Consider the following 15,797-nt stretch of genomic DNA (forward strand, 5'->3'; position numbering starts at 1 on the left):
TAGCCCTCAGCTGAGCCTCTTCACAGATTTGAAAATTTTAGGCAAATATGTACGTCGCGCTGACGGGGGCGGCTCCTAAAATTAGTGCGATAAGGACAAACTGCAGCTTAGGTGAAAACCCCACTTTGTGTGGTAGGGCACAGCCAGTGGATGTTATTCCAGATCTAGAGCAGAGCCCAACTGGGGAAGTACCTCCACCTTACAGAAAACAGCAGCCAAACAACACTAGACTGTACTCATAGTGTTGTGTTCATGCCGGTGAGTAAGGTTGCCAGAACTCAACGAGGGGGGGGGGGTTAGGGGTCGGCAACGCGCATGTAACTCCTCTGGAGTTGCAGGCGTACATAGGCTACGGATACTGCTTACCATCAAGCGGGTCGTATGCTTGTTTGCCACCGACGTAGTATAAAAAAAAAACAGAGAGGAAAATGTCGAACGGTTGTTTGTATCAAAAACGACCACTAATCTTCCCCCTAGTGTTTGTTGACGATCGATGATCGAAAATGACATTTATATGTCACAGTTTTCAATTGTTTGGTTGAGTTAAATGTGGGTAATATAATAACTAATGTTACAATAACGCTATATGCAACACTTAATACTTTAAAAAAATATTAATAACTATGTCTTTTGGTTTCCTTAAACGTACTTACTTACCCATACCCCGGAGCTAACGGAATTGTATTAAAACACGGTGTATTTCCATTACCTTGACAGTGATTTTTATTAGGTACGTCTGTCTTTGTCTTTGTTATTATGAGACGTACGAGCCCCGGTAGACTTGCGTGACTTTATAAAAAAAATCGCATTCGTATTTGCAACACGTTCCCCAGCGCGGCAGATGTCTAAAAGCAAGAAAAATCATACCACCCACGACAGGTAACTTTTTTCTCACGAGGCACTAAGACATAGGTACTTAATTTCGTTTGACCTTATATTCATAAACTGAATTGTCAATATCACAAAAAAATCAAAATTAAGTTAATGTTATCTATATATAGAAAATTAAAAATAGTCCATAGAAAATTAAAAATAGCACCTAAGTATATAAAAGGTTTCGTCACTACTTAAAAGCAGAAACACACCCCACCCCTATCCAGTCCCTATCCCGTCGTAAAGCAAATTTCTACCAAAAAGTAATTAATACCTAATAATAAGAAAATTAATATATTAATAGCCGATCTGACGGAAAACCATGAGCCAGATGGTCGGACGATATCAGAAAGACGGCAGGGCCGACCTGGCATAGAACCGCCGCATACAGAACAATATGGCAATCCATGTTCAGCAGTGGACGCGAATATGCCGAGAAGAAGAATAGGAAAATTAATAACCATCCGGGTAATTACTTTGTTTTTGACAGCAATGCAATTTATCAACGAAATTCATAGTAAGGGTCATAGCTCACTACACCGCCTCGCTGACCACTCCGGAACGCCTTCCATAGTAACAAACTTTCGTTACCATAGCAACGCCCGCGTTTAGTATGGGAGGCGTTCCGGAATGTTCGGCGAGGCGGTGTAGTGAGCTATGACCCTAACACCAACCCGCAGCAACTTTGTTGCAATTTCAATCTTCAACCGAATGTCACCTTAAGTTATCTGAATCAATTTAAAGCGGTATTGGTAGAACTACAGATACCTCAGTCACGTTTTTTGTTTGATGCAAATTGCAGCAATTCCACGTATCTACTACGGATACTCTCAAGCCAATTCGAACGTACACTCTATATGATATCATTCAGTTACTGTGCATTTCGCTCGTACTTGTCCGTACGTGTATTGGCGCGAGCGAAATTCACGATAACTAACTAACTGGCACCAATATGATTCTGATCTCAGTGTAAGCTCGAATTGTTCTGTGTGGTTGGATTTCCCTAATCGATGGTAGTTATTTATAGAAAATAAAGAGTCATGAGTAGGAAAACCAGCCATGTATTTTTGTTTTTTAATGATTTATTTATTAGGTGTAAACTTAGTGATACTAATATATCGATAACACCATGCGAAAGCTGGTTAAGTATAATTATGTACATATTATAATAAGTACCTAACAGATTATATTTAGTCTTGTAATTTTATGCTACGAGTATTTCACTACCTAATAACTTCCTACGGATACTGAGGCTATAGTGAGTTACCTAAGGAGCTTAGGAATGAACAGTAACTCTCTTAACTTCTGACCATGTGTAGGCTGTATGTCTTTGCAATAAGGTTCAATCAAGTAACAGTGTTGAAGATGGTATAGTCATGTCTGAAAATATGGATACGAAAAAAGTGCCAAAAATATGTATACACGACTTTATTGCCCATTTATTAAGGTAGTGTACTTATACATATTTTTGGCACTACATCGATTTTCTTTTGCATAAACAAATCACACGAACAAAGAACAAGAAAGTTGTCCCCTCTCAGCTCTGTTCCCCGTAACTCTGTCCCGGTTACATCCGGCCCATATCCTCTCGACTACCTAATCCTGTAATATAAGCACTAATCTTATTCGTCATAATTATATTAGACGAGGAAAAACCTTGGATTTACTTAATTTTGATTGATAGGTACTAATCGTGATAATGCGTTAATCGATGTCGCGATAAATCGATAGTCCGTTTAACGACTTAACGATGTAGATAAATCGCTAATCATAATTTATTTTTAGCCGTTATTGCCAATATTAATAATATTACCTATTGGTTTTTAGTTTAAAATATGACTTTGGAATGATTAAACGACGTTCAACTTAAACTCTTCTGCACAACAACGGTGTACATTGGAAGGATCCCCCGCCACGCCAGTTTATATATTATCCGTCTGGCCCTTGTTAGTGCCAAAGTGCCGGCAGTCCTTGAACCCAGCGGTCTAGCCAGGAACGACGGTAAGAGGGAATAACGCTCTGGTGCCTTGGAGCATGGATCGGTCGCTAGTTTGGAACGCTGCAATGCGTTGATACCCTGGCCCATCCCATGTTCCAAGCAACAACGTTGACGCTGGCGCTGCAGCATCCTCGGCCGAAAGCCTCAAACGCCGTATACATATAGGGAGTCGCTACAGGTTTATAGCGTTTGACGTCGAAAATTTAAGGCCATGGAGACCAAGTGCGCGTCGGCAGTATAAAGATTTGTCGGCGCGCCTAATAGAGGCCTCGGGCGACCAGCGGGCTGGTCACTATTTCGCGTATAAGTATCGCCATACAGCGGGGAATTATGTCCAGCCTTCTGGGCACTTTTTACAAAAATAATTCACAGTTGGCATCTATAACGGCCGATATAATGAAATTGGAACAACTTGTTGTAATTTAAATATCTTCATAAAATATCTCCTCGTATAGTCAGTATAACCTGCAATTAGTTCGTATGATTGAGTCCCAGTTTTAAGAATCCATTACTCTCAAGGGAGTAATATCTGCTATTAATTGCCTATTTGCACGCATTATAATATTTGGTTCGTCGTTTGTGAATACCGAGAGCGCTGCTATGGTGACGGACTAGGAGGAATATAAAAATGAGTCATGGTAAACACGTCTAGACTTATGTCTGCGCATTTACTTTCAGGACTTTTCTAGTACGCATGCTCTATTCAGTCCATCTGTAGCACCATAGAATATCGGTGATCCATCTTTACGTCGTCTTTGCCACAAGTTTAAAACAAGTAAGTCATGTAGCATTAACCTCTATATAGTCTGTGTACCAGTGTTGGCCGAACGTAATGAATTGAATCGTAACCGTAACGGACGGTTACAGTTAACGGTTCAATTTATAATGGTTAATGGCCTAAAATTTTTAATTGCATTAACGTTTCGGCCAACACTGCTGTGTACGATAGATCTTAGCCGAATTTTTAGTCAATTATAAGCATTTTTTTTCTGGAACCATTATTTCGGATCCATATAGCACGACCAAGGTTTGAACCCACGATATTTGATCACCATGAGCGGTCTGGCCTAATGAGACCCTCTACCTATACAGCCGATGGTCTCGGGTTCGAATCCCGATAAGGACATTTATTTGTTTGAAAAACACAAATATTTGTTTTTGAGCTATGGGTGTTTTCTATGTATATAAGTATGTATTTATCTATTTACGTATGTATATTGTATATTTATTTCACATTTTTATCCTAAGTCCATCTAGATATTTGTTATCAGCTATCACAAGTATATAGGCAATATTAGATATGATACCTATTATAAATTATTTTTATGAAGCAGAAACGCGAACGATGCTATTAAGCTTGGAATAAATTTAAATGTGGAAAAATTACTGTCTTGGGTGAGACTTGAACTCACGGCTTCTGGTTCGAGTCTCACCCAAGACAGTAATTTTTCCACTTTTAAATGTATGATATTATAAGTTGTAAACAGCAGGCAAAGTCTAAATTTTCATCATAGAAACGGCCATCAGTTAATAATGGCCAGTAAATCAGACAAGTAAGCATTGAAAAACAAAAAAATATTTAGAAAAACCAAGCATTCATAAAATAATGACAAATTCATATCCGCAACGCAGGCTTCGTCAGAACAACAAAGGACAGCAAAGTCAGCATTGAAATAAGTATACTATACTCGTAAATTAGTACGATATTCTATTCGATATATTCGATTTCGTGACATGACGTACGCGTTTGTGTTAAGTCTCATTTAGTATGGGATTTAGAAACAGCGCGCCAACCGGGACGTTTTGGAAACTCAAAATCCCATACAAGATGAGACTTAACGCAAACGCGTACGTCAAGTCACGCCATCGAATAAATTTACACTAGGGGTACTGGCATTCTAGCAATAACTCATTCTTCATAAAGTAAAACATCAAACTCATTTGATTAAGTTTTTTTGTAAGTTACAGACGTTCAAACGTAGCATTATCACGTTTTTTTTTCAGAATGGCTGCCGTGGAAGGCTTAGGGCACGGCACCGAGCTCGAACAAATACAAGCGAGATCGAGAGCTGTTGCCAACAAGGTCAGACAGTTCCTGTAATACCTACCTACCTAATCAATGATTTACTAATCATTGTCGTTCATTCCGAACTGAGAACTCACGTTTCACCAATAACTATATAGAATTATAGAGTAGATTCATAGATATTTGATTTTCGACGCAATGGAATAAAAAATGTGGATAATTCAAGATGGCTGCCGTTTTTTTAACATTTTCGACTACAGATTTATGTTACAGGGCTTTTCAGATCCTTATTCATCAATTTTCATTATGATCGGGGCAAAAACTAAAAAATCAAGATGGCGGCCATTTTTTTTTAAATTTTGACTACGAATTCCTAGGTACTAAGGAACCTTTTGCATCCTCCAATATCGCTTTTCATCATGTGTAAAACAAAAATGAAGCAATTCAAGTTGGAAAAAATGCAATTATGGAATAAAAAATTCATATTGTAACATAATTATCCAAGCTACTCACAAACTTTCATGGGAATTGGTTGAGTGAGAAACCTATATTCTATGTAGAGGAGAAAAGGTGGATATAAGAAAGCAAGGTTCCGGAGAGAAATCATCAACTTCGTGTACTTGCTGAAACATGATAACATTGATAACCTTTGGTTTCAAAAACTATGTATGTACACAAGTTAAATGTACAGATGCTCGCGAATGCAAAATAATGACCAAGAGACCAAAATCTACTACAAATGAACCTAAGTAGTTCTTCTGTATAATTCTACACAGCTGTTCTGGAGACCTTGACTGGGAAGCCTAGGTGACGGAAAACCACGAGGCAGATGGTCGGACGATATCAGAAAGACGGCAGGGCCGACCTGACATAGAACCGCCGCATAGAACAATATGGAAATCCATGAGAGGCATATGTTCAGCACGCGAATATGCCGAGAAGAAGAATTTCTTCTGTAGTACTGAAACCTGTTTGTAGTGGAATTGGTTATCAAGGTATGAAGCCAAATTTGGATGATTTCTCCGAGATAAATTTTTGCTGAATATATATGGGGGTACAATGATTTTCGTTTGATTCGTACTGAACACGACATTCCCGGATAATAATATGAAGAATTGATAAGATTGAGAGGCGGCTCAGGCTTTCGCAAACTTCTTCTCGAGTGTCTTCCTTCCTTGTGTACCATTACTTGACCCCTCTAAAACCATTGAACAAGATCGGTCGAACACTGCTAATTTGATTCATATCGGCACAATATCCCTTCAGGATGTGAAATCTGGCATAGCTTGTCTGAAGCCTCAAAGCTCACTGGGTCCTGATGCTATCCCGGCGTACATTCTAAAGGGTTGCAAAGACTGGCTAGCACAACCTATATGTCACATTTTCAACCTAGCCCTACGTGCTGGGGAGTACCCGAGTCACTGGAAGGTAACACGGGTACGGCCGATTCCGAAGTCAGGCGAAGCAACCAAGGTTGAAAACTATCGTCCCATAGCGATTCTTTCCTCTATTGCAAAGTTGTTTGAATCTATCATAAACAAGCATATAGCCTCCCAAGTGCAGCCCTATCTCTGTGACGCTCAGCATGGTTTTAGGCCCAGGCGTTCTGTCGAGACACACCCTTTTAACCCTAGTAGACTCTATCTCTGAGCATTTGGATAGGGGGATACAGGTAGACGTGCTGTACTTTGATTTAAAAAAAGCCTTTGATCGCGTAGATAACGATATACTACTGAGGAAGCTATGTAACATCGGTTTCTCGCCAAAACTGCTCCGGTTTTTTGCGAGTTATCTACGCGATAGGCAGCAGTACGTGCAGCACGGATGCTTCGTCTCCGATTCCTACCATACTCGCTCTGGAGTAAGCCAGGGTTCAATTCTAGGCCCTTTTCTGTTCGGCGTTATGATCAACGACTTGGCGTCTCTCCCTGGATGTGCGCGATGTCTTCTTTACGCCGACGACCTAAAGCTTGTTTATGGTCTACAACAACTTTCTGACATTGAATCGCTCCAGGAAGATATTAACAGGGTATATGAATGGAGTATCTCAAACAAACTGATTTTTCACCCTGAGAAGTGCTCTGTGATGTCTTTTAGCTGATCTCGTAGTCCGCTAGTTGGTAATTACATGTTAGGAACGAAATTAATTAACCGCGTTGACACTATTAAAGACCTAGGTGTCATATTTGACCCGCATCTTAACTTTCATGCTCATATAAGAGCCCTAGCTACCGAATGCTATCGGAGATTGGGATTTGTCATCCGTAACGTTCGTGATTTTGACAACGCGATTGTTATCAAGATTGTTTATACCTCTCTAGTTAGGAGTAAACTGGAGGCAGCGTCTGTGGTGTGGAACCCCCATGAGGTCACTTACGCTTTGCTTCTGGAGAAAATCCAAAAGACTTTTCTAAGATTTTTATTTAAAAAAGTCTATGGGTATTATCCTTTCCTTTACCCGACAAAATATTTACTTGGAACTCTGGGTTTTAACTCCTTAGAAGTGAGGCGTAATTATGCACTTATGATCGGCGCGTGCAGAATATTACGTGGAGATTCAGACTGCCCTCAGCTGGTCTCACAGCTGGTACGCCTCCTCATCCCTTCTCTGTCCGTCGCAAAGTTCAATTTTAGGCCTCGTAATCGCGACTTACTTGCGGCTCCTAAAGCGCGCACGAAGGCGTACAGGCAATCACCACTGGTTCGTGCTTTGCACTACATCAACGCACTTCTCCAGTCGGCTCCAGACTGCGATCTTTTTGCCAGTAATTGGAGGCAAATTTGTGAGCAATGCAAAAACCATTGTGAGGCAATGGATGACCGTCCGTCCTCAGTTAGTTATTAAGGTTCTCCTGTGTTTTGTAATTCTATTTTTCATGTATAACACAATTTAATGAGTACATTTGTGTACGGATATATAACTTAAAATAATATTGACCTACTTAGTCCCAGATTGTATTCTGTACCTGATGTGTATGCATTAATATACTTTCTGTCCTAAATTTCGCAGTGCATTAGTATATACTGTAATGCTGTGTAATTTTGTTGTTAAAATAAATAAATAAATAAAATAATTATTACCTATATGAAAATTATTTGTAACGATAAATCCTACTTTTGTATAACGATTTGCGAATTCCCAGAGCTTGGAACAGTTGGAACATTTTGGGGGTTTGTCAGGTTTAAAGAACTATACTTTATTTAGTATAAATGTTTCGACTTTCAGTTATGTCGGTTGGCAAGACATTTGGACTGGTATTGCAACAAATTGTCAATTGCATCTATTATTAGTTAATTTTTGAATATTTAAATCCGTCAAACACTATCTTTATATACATGTAAATGTACATATGTACACCTATGGAAGGTGGAGGTAAGGAATACAGTCTCCATAAGCAGAAGTGTACCAATTGTCCAGCTATCAGCTATAAATAAAAGTTCCAAATCTCTCCAGAGTAGCGCTAGAGTAGCTAAGAACCTAGAGGTGTTTATGACAAAGTCAAGTGCGTTGTTTATGATTTGTTTATATTTTTTGTCTTTTCTAGCGCCACCTATTTAAGGTTTTTTAACGGACACTTTTTGGTACATGGAGATTGTATTCCTTACTTGCACTTTACATATGTATACTTACACCTAATTTTTCGTGATATTTTACCAAAATATTGTTTGCAGAACTTCTTCAAATGCAATTTTTTAAATCTTTCAGACGTTGGATGCCACCCGCCACCTATTGGCACTCACCGAAGAGGTAATTCCATAAGTTTGTTTAATCCTTATATGTGACTCTTAGAATATTATGTATTACTTATTCTGTGCTCTTAGTATGGTTTCCAGTCCTACCATATTTTAAAAACATTGTCCCAACCGGCAGAAACGTTCCTTCTCTCCATACAAAACGAAACACAAATGTGCGAGGGGAAGAAACATCTACTTAATGAACCGTTTCCACTTCCTTGTTTTCTTACTTGCAAAAGTAAATTCACAAGGTTCATGCTTTTTTTGAATGGGACCATACGTTTAGCTAGGACGTTTAGAACCTGAGCTTTCTACTCGTACTATGATACCTATGCATTTAATACATATCTAATAAAAAAAACTCTCATTAAATCGCTCTACATGTTATTTTATTTTATCTTTCAAGCAATACGTTATACCTACATTGAGTACAAAATTGTATAAGGTGCAAAAAGGTTACCATAATTTACAAAATCTAAAGCGAAAATTCACTAGTTAGAACAGGGGTCTTAACCGGTGGTCCACAAGCCGCTAGTGGTCCCTGGGAGAGACACAGCAACTCTGTTGCCAATTTGTACTTCTATTTCTATTGCCTTTATTATATTTATTTTTTTCTTTAATCATATCTAGAAATGTGGGATGTTTTGTCTCCTAGAGGTGTAAATCCCTGGCTTACACTTGTTTCTTTTTTTTAAATGCTGCGTAGAGCAAGGAAGCAGGCATACAATGCCTTGTGGCCCTCGACGACCAGGGAGGTAAAAACCACTTTAATCCCTCAATATTTTATGCAATATGCTTGTGGCCAAATGCGAACCTGCCGCGAAATACGAAAATCAAAATTTTGTTATATGCCTCTCTATTGCACTTCAATATTAGTGCGACTGAGAAGCAGATAACGAAATTTTGTTTTTCGTTTTTCGCAGTAGGTCCTCAGATGCCACGCTGGTATCACTTCCTGCTGGCCCCATGGGCCGCTAAATTGCGAATGTCCGGGCATTATGTTCTAAAAAATGGGTATCTAAAATTTAATTCACGTGTTCTCCTCAGAAGCTTATATTATTAAAACTGGCATATAATCTGAGTCTGTACGATAGGAACTGTTGTTAACAAAATTGTAATTATAACTCACAGAAAAGCTAGATAACATCGAAAGGGGGCTGAACGACGTGCATTCCGACATGAACCAAGCTAAACAGAGTCTTAAGGAGATGGAAAAGTGGTGCGGGCTCTGCACACTCCCCTGGAAAAGGTACTTAAGCTTTGGTTTTGCTTCCTTACAAAAAAAAACTTTCGTTTCTGGGCTAACATTTGATATAACAAGACAATACAAGATTAAAAAGTTAAACCCAGTTTCACAAAGAACTTTCCTAATAGTACTAAATAGAAGTAAAATAACCCACGATCCACGTAATCGATACAGGCACTGGTTTTTCCCAATGCTATTGGCATTTTAACTTTCAACTTAAAGGAAAAACTAGGCCTTAAGTATTAGAAGAAGGCCGGTTTCTGCACCATGTTTGTCGACCAAATGTAATACCGGTGAATAACAAATGTTACTACGTATATATATCTAAACTTCGAAATTTAAGCGGACCCTGGGCTCCAAAGCAATAGCGGAGGATGCAACCGGGAAAAACGCTGAGTCGAGAGTCCTAAACTCCAAGAAACTTGTTGGTACGATCAGGGGATTAAATCCACGACCTCCTGGTATGAAACCTGCACGCCGCGAGGCGAACGCTACTATTATCTCTAGTTCCCATATTATCGCAGTAGGAAATACATTTTCTTTCCTTAGAACTATTTTTATTGCAGAGGGCCCCCTAAAACTAAATCGGACGACGATGTTTGGAGCGGGAAGAACGACGGCAAGGTGGTGAGCAGCCAACCGCCGCGAGTGATGACCGACGACCGAAATGGTTGTGGACCTATGACCGGATATATTGGCAGGTCAGTTATTATTAATAGCTTATAGTGATCCACTGCTAGGCCAGGATTTGGCCTAGCAGTGGATCACTATAAGCTCCCTAAGAACCTCGACTTCCACTCCTCCTGACCGCTTAGCATGACTTGCGTTGCGTTGTGATTCCACTTACATGTCAAGCCCAACTTCAAGTTGTCGTCATGGAGTCGCGTGCGACAACGCAAGTCATGCTATAAGAGGTGTGGCCTTGAGCAATCTCCAGATAATTCTCGACATGTCGACAGTCATGTACTATCAGTCGTAAAAGTGACTGATGGTACATGACTGTCGTACATGAGTGGCGACTTTATCAATGAATTCCTTCATAATTTCTCCATGCAATTTTGCAGCTAACTGTACTCATCAAGTCATTCTGCCACCTTCACCTAAGCCTAACAGGACTTTGCCAATTGTCACGCAGTCAGTGGTTTAAAAGTAAAAAAAGTAGTAGTAAGTGGTTAAAAAGTAGGCGACCACATTTAATTTAACTAATTAATAAGCGTCCAAAATTACGCCCATTATTAGGTATATTAAAACGACATACTTAAACTACATGACAATTGATATGAAGTAATATGAACATTTCCGTAACATAGGTGTATCTACATATGTTTGGTACTTAATTGCTTGTATTTAAAACTTTTAGCCTGCGTTCTCTGTCTAAGGGTTTATCCCAGTTGAAACCGGGATAAACTTTGAAGAATGGGTCCTCAGAGTGCCTTGGGAGCCATGGGTCTGATAAACTGTCATCTGATGACACTTATATTTCAGGATAACAAACGACGCAATCGAAGACGAGATGGAAGAGTGTATGGTGCAAGTGAACACCAACATCGGCAATCTGCGGAACATGGCGCTCGATATCAGCTCCGAGCTCGAAAACCAAAACAACCAGCTTAAGCGAATGGAGAATAAGGTAAGGATGGTTCATGTTCGGCATTGGGCATTACCTTGTGAACTCGTAGGGTATGAAATGAGGGTCATCATCATAATATCAGCCATTTATCTCCCACTACTGAGTATATAAATATAGGCCTGTCTTCGAATACGCCACTTGTTCCGGCCCTGAGCTATGCATCTCATCCAAAAGTAATCCGCAATCTTCCGAATGTCGTCCACCCAACGAGCCAACAGACGCCAGGCGCTCCTTTCATCCGAAAACGGCCACCACTGCCTGGCAACATGTCCCACCCAACTCCATTTTCATTTGGTAATGACGTATCCCTCGTCTTGCACCTTAGTGCGGCCCCGGATCTTGACAATTTTCACTCGGTCTTGCAGCTTCATGCCGAGCATGGCGTGCTTTATTTATGCGCGCTATTTCTCGAGTTGAGAAGTGTTATTATCCGATATATATGAGTATCATTACCAAATTAGAATGAAGCTGGGCGGGACATGTTGCCAGGCAGAGTGATGGCAGGTGAGTATTAACAGAGTGGTGGTGGCTTTGAGACGAAAGGAGTGCCTGGCGTCCGTGGGCTCGTTGGGGTTGACGCTGGGTTGACAACATTCTGAAGATTGCGGGTCACTTGACCAGTCATGGTCAGGACCGGGATAAGTTGCGTACTTGAAGAGAGGAGAGGCTATACTCAGCAGTGGGCGATAAAAGGCTGATATGATGATGATGATGACCCTCATATGAGTATATTTAAGGGCAGTTCCTAGTAATAATATATGTATGTTGTAAATCTGCTGTGGTATTCCGCTGACCTGCTGCATTCTAAATTTATTTTTTATGGTACAAGTAAAATAAAAGATTTGAAATAAAAGTAGGAAAGACGCAACAATTCAGTAACACGTTTGGATTTGAATCGTTTACTAGTAATATGGTTCAATGTAGAGTGCAGATAACATGCGGTGTTGCCTGTATTCAGCAATGAAATGACATCTTATGAGGTCTCACTCCTTTTCAATCTATCACGAAGAAGCTAACTAACAATTTTACTTTCGTTTCATTTCGTGTTAGGGAAAATTAGACGTCCTAGTCCTAGCTAGAGAATCGAATGTGGTTAAGGTGGGGTAGGGTAAGAGAATTATAGTTTACATCACACTTGCTCGAAAAAGATCTTATTTCATGCAGCTGTACTGAAGGACAAAGGCCTATTTTGTTCCCGCGGGAGTTATGGATTGTGAAAAAAAAAGCTATAACTCCCTAGGGATAGTTTTTTTTTAATTATGTCACATTCATATAAACTAAGTGGCATAGATGAGTTTTACTTTTAAAATTCTAACGTTTATAATTTAATATATTTGTTTATGTTTAAAGTTATTTAATTTGATTAATTTAACAGCCGTTTAAAATATTTTTACATAATTTTCAATCGTGGCTGAATGCCGAATAGGTCTGTGCCTTCGATGCCTAATCTGTCAAGAAATTACAAAATGGCGGACAAATGATTTATATGTCAGCGAAAAAAAAAAGAAAAAAAAAACATGACACCGTATTTAAGAATTATTGTCCTTAACATTTAGTTTTTTCTTCGCAAGTGTGATGAAAACATTGTGTCCGGGGGTAAGAATATTGCAAACTCGGGTCTTTAAAATAAAGTTTTTCTTTCCGCAGGCGGATTCGAATGTGGATGAATTGAAGATAGCCAACGAGAGAGCGCACAAACTTATGAAGAATTAAATACTGCCTACATACATCTATTTATATACATATAGCTTTACATTAACTAAAAATTATATATATCTTTGTCTAGTAACCACAACACGAGCCTTATTGAGCTTTACTGTGGGACTAAGTCTATTGACAATAACTTCTTAACCAGAATTTGAGATCGTTGTGTTATGGAAAGTGAAATTATAAACAGAATTGGTTTTAAGTTCTAATTATACTGAAATATTTTTGTAACAGCCATTTATTCAAGAATATATACATACGATTTTTAAAGTTTTGAGGCATGCTAATTTAACATAATATGGTGGTGCCACGCATTGCATTTTTTTTTAAGTAAAATGTAAACATAATAGAAACATTTTTTTGAGTAACATATTATTTGCAATAACTATATGTATATATAATGGATATATACATATTACAGAGAGAGAGCTTAAATCTAAAATAAACATTGTACCAAGGATGCTGGTGGCATTTCCTCGATGTATCGCAATGCTCATACGTTGTGCGAGGAAGCCGCCAGCGCGTCGGTCACCAGTTACTGCAAAAAACTTGTGCGCGCTAAAAATAGAAATATTATATTGAGCTAGTAAAATTGTTTATTACTATTTACATTGTTTTAAAGTACTTATTGTTTACATACAATGATTGAAATAAGATAATTACGTCGAAATAAGACTTAATCCGAGTGTGCCAAGTGTATTCAATTATAATACAATTTAAATGTCGTTAAAATAAATAAAATATTTACAAAATGCGTAAAAAAAATGGAAATATATTATTATTTACTTCATCAACAGGTTGCAATGCTTCTATCCCGTTCAGGTTAATTGCTTGTACGGTAGTGGCACCAAAAGATGACCGGCCCCCAAAAGATGAACATTTGGCCTTAAAATCGATATAATTAAATCGTGAATTATTTTACGCACTTGGGAGTATTTTTTCCTAACGCGGCAATACGCGGCGAGGCTGACATTTAAACTCCCAGACAATTGTGCTCTGCGTGTGGCTGAGAGCGGTCGTCAAATGCGCGGTCCAGACCAAAATCGCCATTTGTAGGAGATCTTAATAAGATTAGTGCTTCAAAGTATAAGCTTATAATTGCGTATAAAATTTTAAATATGCATTTACTTACATGATTTTACACAGAAAATATTCTAAACTAATTCCTCTAACCTTTTCGTTATCAAGTATTGCATATTTTACCTTATTTTATTAAAATATTTGCAGTTCAATTTATGATTCCAATATTGTATGCTTAAGCCAATAGATGAACGGCGGTCAACTTTTGGGCAAGGGCTATGTTTTTTCAAATACTTGTATAAAATCTAATAAAAAGGTAGACGAATAATTTGTGATTTAAATTGATAGCTGGCTAGGCCTTGATTTTTTGACCAAAAGATGAGCAAAGCTTTTTTTTATTTAACCCAGTTATTTCAAGTTTTATTTTAGTATGGGCTGTTCAACTAAAACTCTTATCCCTAAAAGATGAACTCTGATAATTTACTAGTTCATCTTTTGGGCTCAATTCCAATAAGTACATGAATTTCGCATTCATTTGTTCAATATCGTATCCAAAACTTGAACGTTTTGGGTAGCAGTTTCAAACCCTGAACAAGTTTAATTGTAAAGATAGTGAATTTTTTATCTTTAAGCGGTAGCTTAATTACTTTTTTATATTATTTACAAATACAAATTTAAAAAGTTTAGAAGGTAATTTATTAAGTCGTTTTAATTTATTTGAGGACCATATTTTCTTCTTGGAGCAAAATTCCATCTTGGGCATTTTATTCTCTCCCTGACAAAAATAATTTAAACTGCGATTTTATAGACCATTTTTTTCGCTACCGATTATAATTTCTCAGTGGTCAGAATTTAAAAAAAGGGGCAAAGTTACACTCTATCTATACTAGTTCATCATTGGCATCATGTCGTTCAATATTAGGGTACTTGATTTTGGTTTTATACTGGTTCATCTTTTGGGGTCAAAACGTTCAGAGATAGGGCACCGTGTTCATTTTCTGGGCATTTTGCCCTATTTCATCATATAATTTTTTTTAATAAAAATACTGAATTACAATATGAGCATTTGGAATAATCAATTCTAATCTAGATTATATGCTGAATATTAAAAATTAATGTTGTTAAAAATAAGTCACAGCATATGTAAAAAAAATCTTAAGATGGGGTAGTCGCTTAACTGGTCATCTTTTGGTGATCTCACCCTAGCAATCCGATACGTCTGACTCGAACTTCTCACAATAAATCATTTCATTTTAAATATCCAAAAAAGATTTAAAGATATCGATGTACCTGGTACCTATACTTGAAGTCACGGTAGATTAACGGCACAAATCATGGGACATTTAAGAGAAAATTTGGAGTATTTTTGATATTTCACGGACAACTGTAAATTTTCTACCGCTTTACGCTTTAAAAGTTGTCCAATTCATCCTTTGTTTTCTATGTATTTAATGAAAGCTACTGCAATTAGTTTCAATATTATTAACCAATGAAAACTGTGGTTTTTTGCTCCAGTCATGGGATGTATGGCGCCATTGATTTTCAAAATAACAAATATCAA

At 38.1% G+C, this 15,797-nt stretch overlaps 1 protein-coding gene across 2 annotated transcripts; it reads left to right on the forward strand.

Moving 5' to 3' along the window:
* The first annotated feature begins 1,543 nt into the window (after nt 1-1,543).
* Nucleotides 1,544-14,285, forward strand: LOC133528368 (synaptosomal-associated protein 25-like). Of its 2 annotated transcripts, XM_061865736.1 has the most exons (7): nt 1,544-4,955; nt 8,605-8,646; nt 9,340-9,388; nt 9,765-9,882; nt 10,446-10,580; nt 11,365-11,509; nt 13,157-14,285. In XM_061865736.1, exons 1-7 carry the CDS (start codon nt 4,878-4,880, stop codon nt 13,220-13,222), a joined length of 633 nt encoding a protein of 210 aa, XP_061721720.1. In that variant the 5' UTR covers nt 1,544-4,877; the 3' UTR covers nt 13,223-14,285. The 2 variants fall into 2 exon arrangements, with proteins under 2 accessions (XP_061721720.1, XP_061721719.1); XM_061865735.1 differs by lacking the exon at nt 13,157-14,285 and having other exon boundaries at nt 11,365-12,867.
* The last annotated feature ends 1,512 nt before the right edge of the window (nt 14,286-15,797 follow it).

Source organism: Cydia pomonella, chromosome 19 (genome assembly GCF_033807575.1).
Source record: "Cydia pomonella isolate Wapato2018A chromosome 19, ilCydPomo1, whole genome shotgun sequence".
Classification (NCBI taxonomy): Eukaryota; Metazoa; Arthropoda; class Insecta; order Lepidoptera; family Tortricidae; genus Cydia; species Cydia pomonella.

Excerpts from the sequence above, each read along its gene's own strand:
- LOC133528368 (XM_061865735.1), top strand. The coding sequence starts at position 4,878 with ATGGCTGCCGTGGAAGGCTTAGGGCACGGCACCGAGCTCGAACAAATA. Across the intron at positions 9,389-9,764 it reads GGCCCTCGACGACCAGGGAG|AAAAGCTAGATAACATCGAA; the intron begins GTAAAAACCACT and ends TATAACTCACAG. Across the intron at positions 10,581-11,364 it reads ATGACCGGATATATTGGCAG|GATAACAAACGACGCAATCG; the intron begins GTCAGTTATTAT and ends CTTATATTTCAG.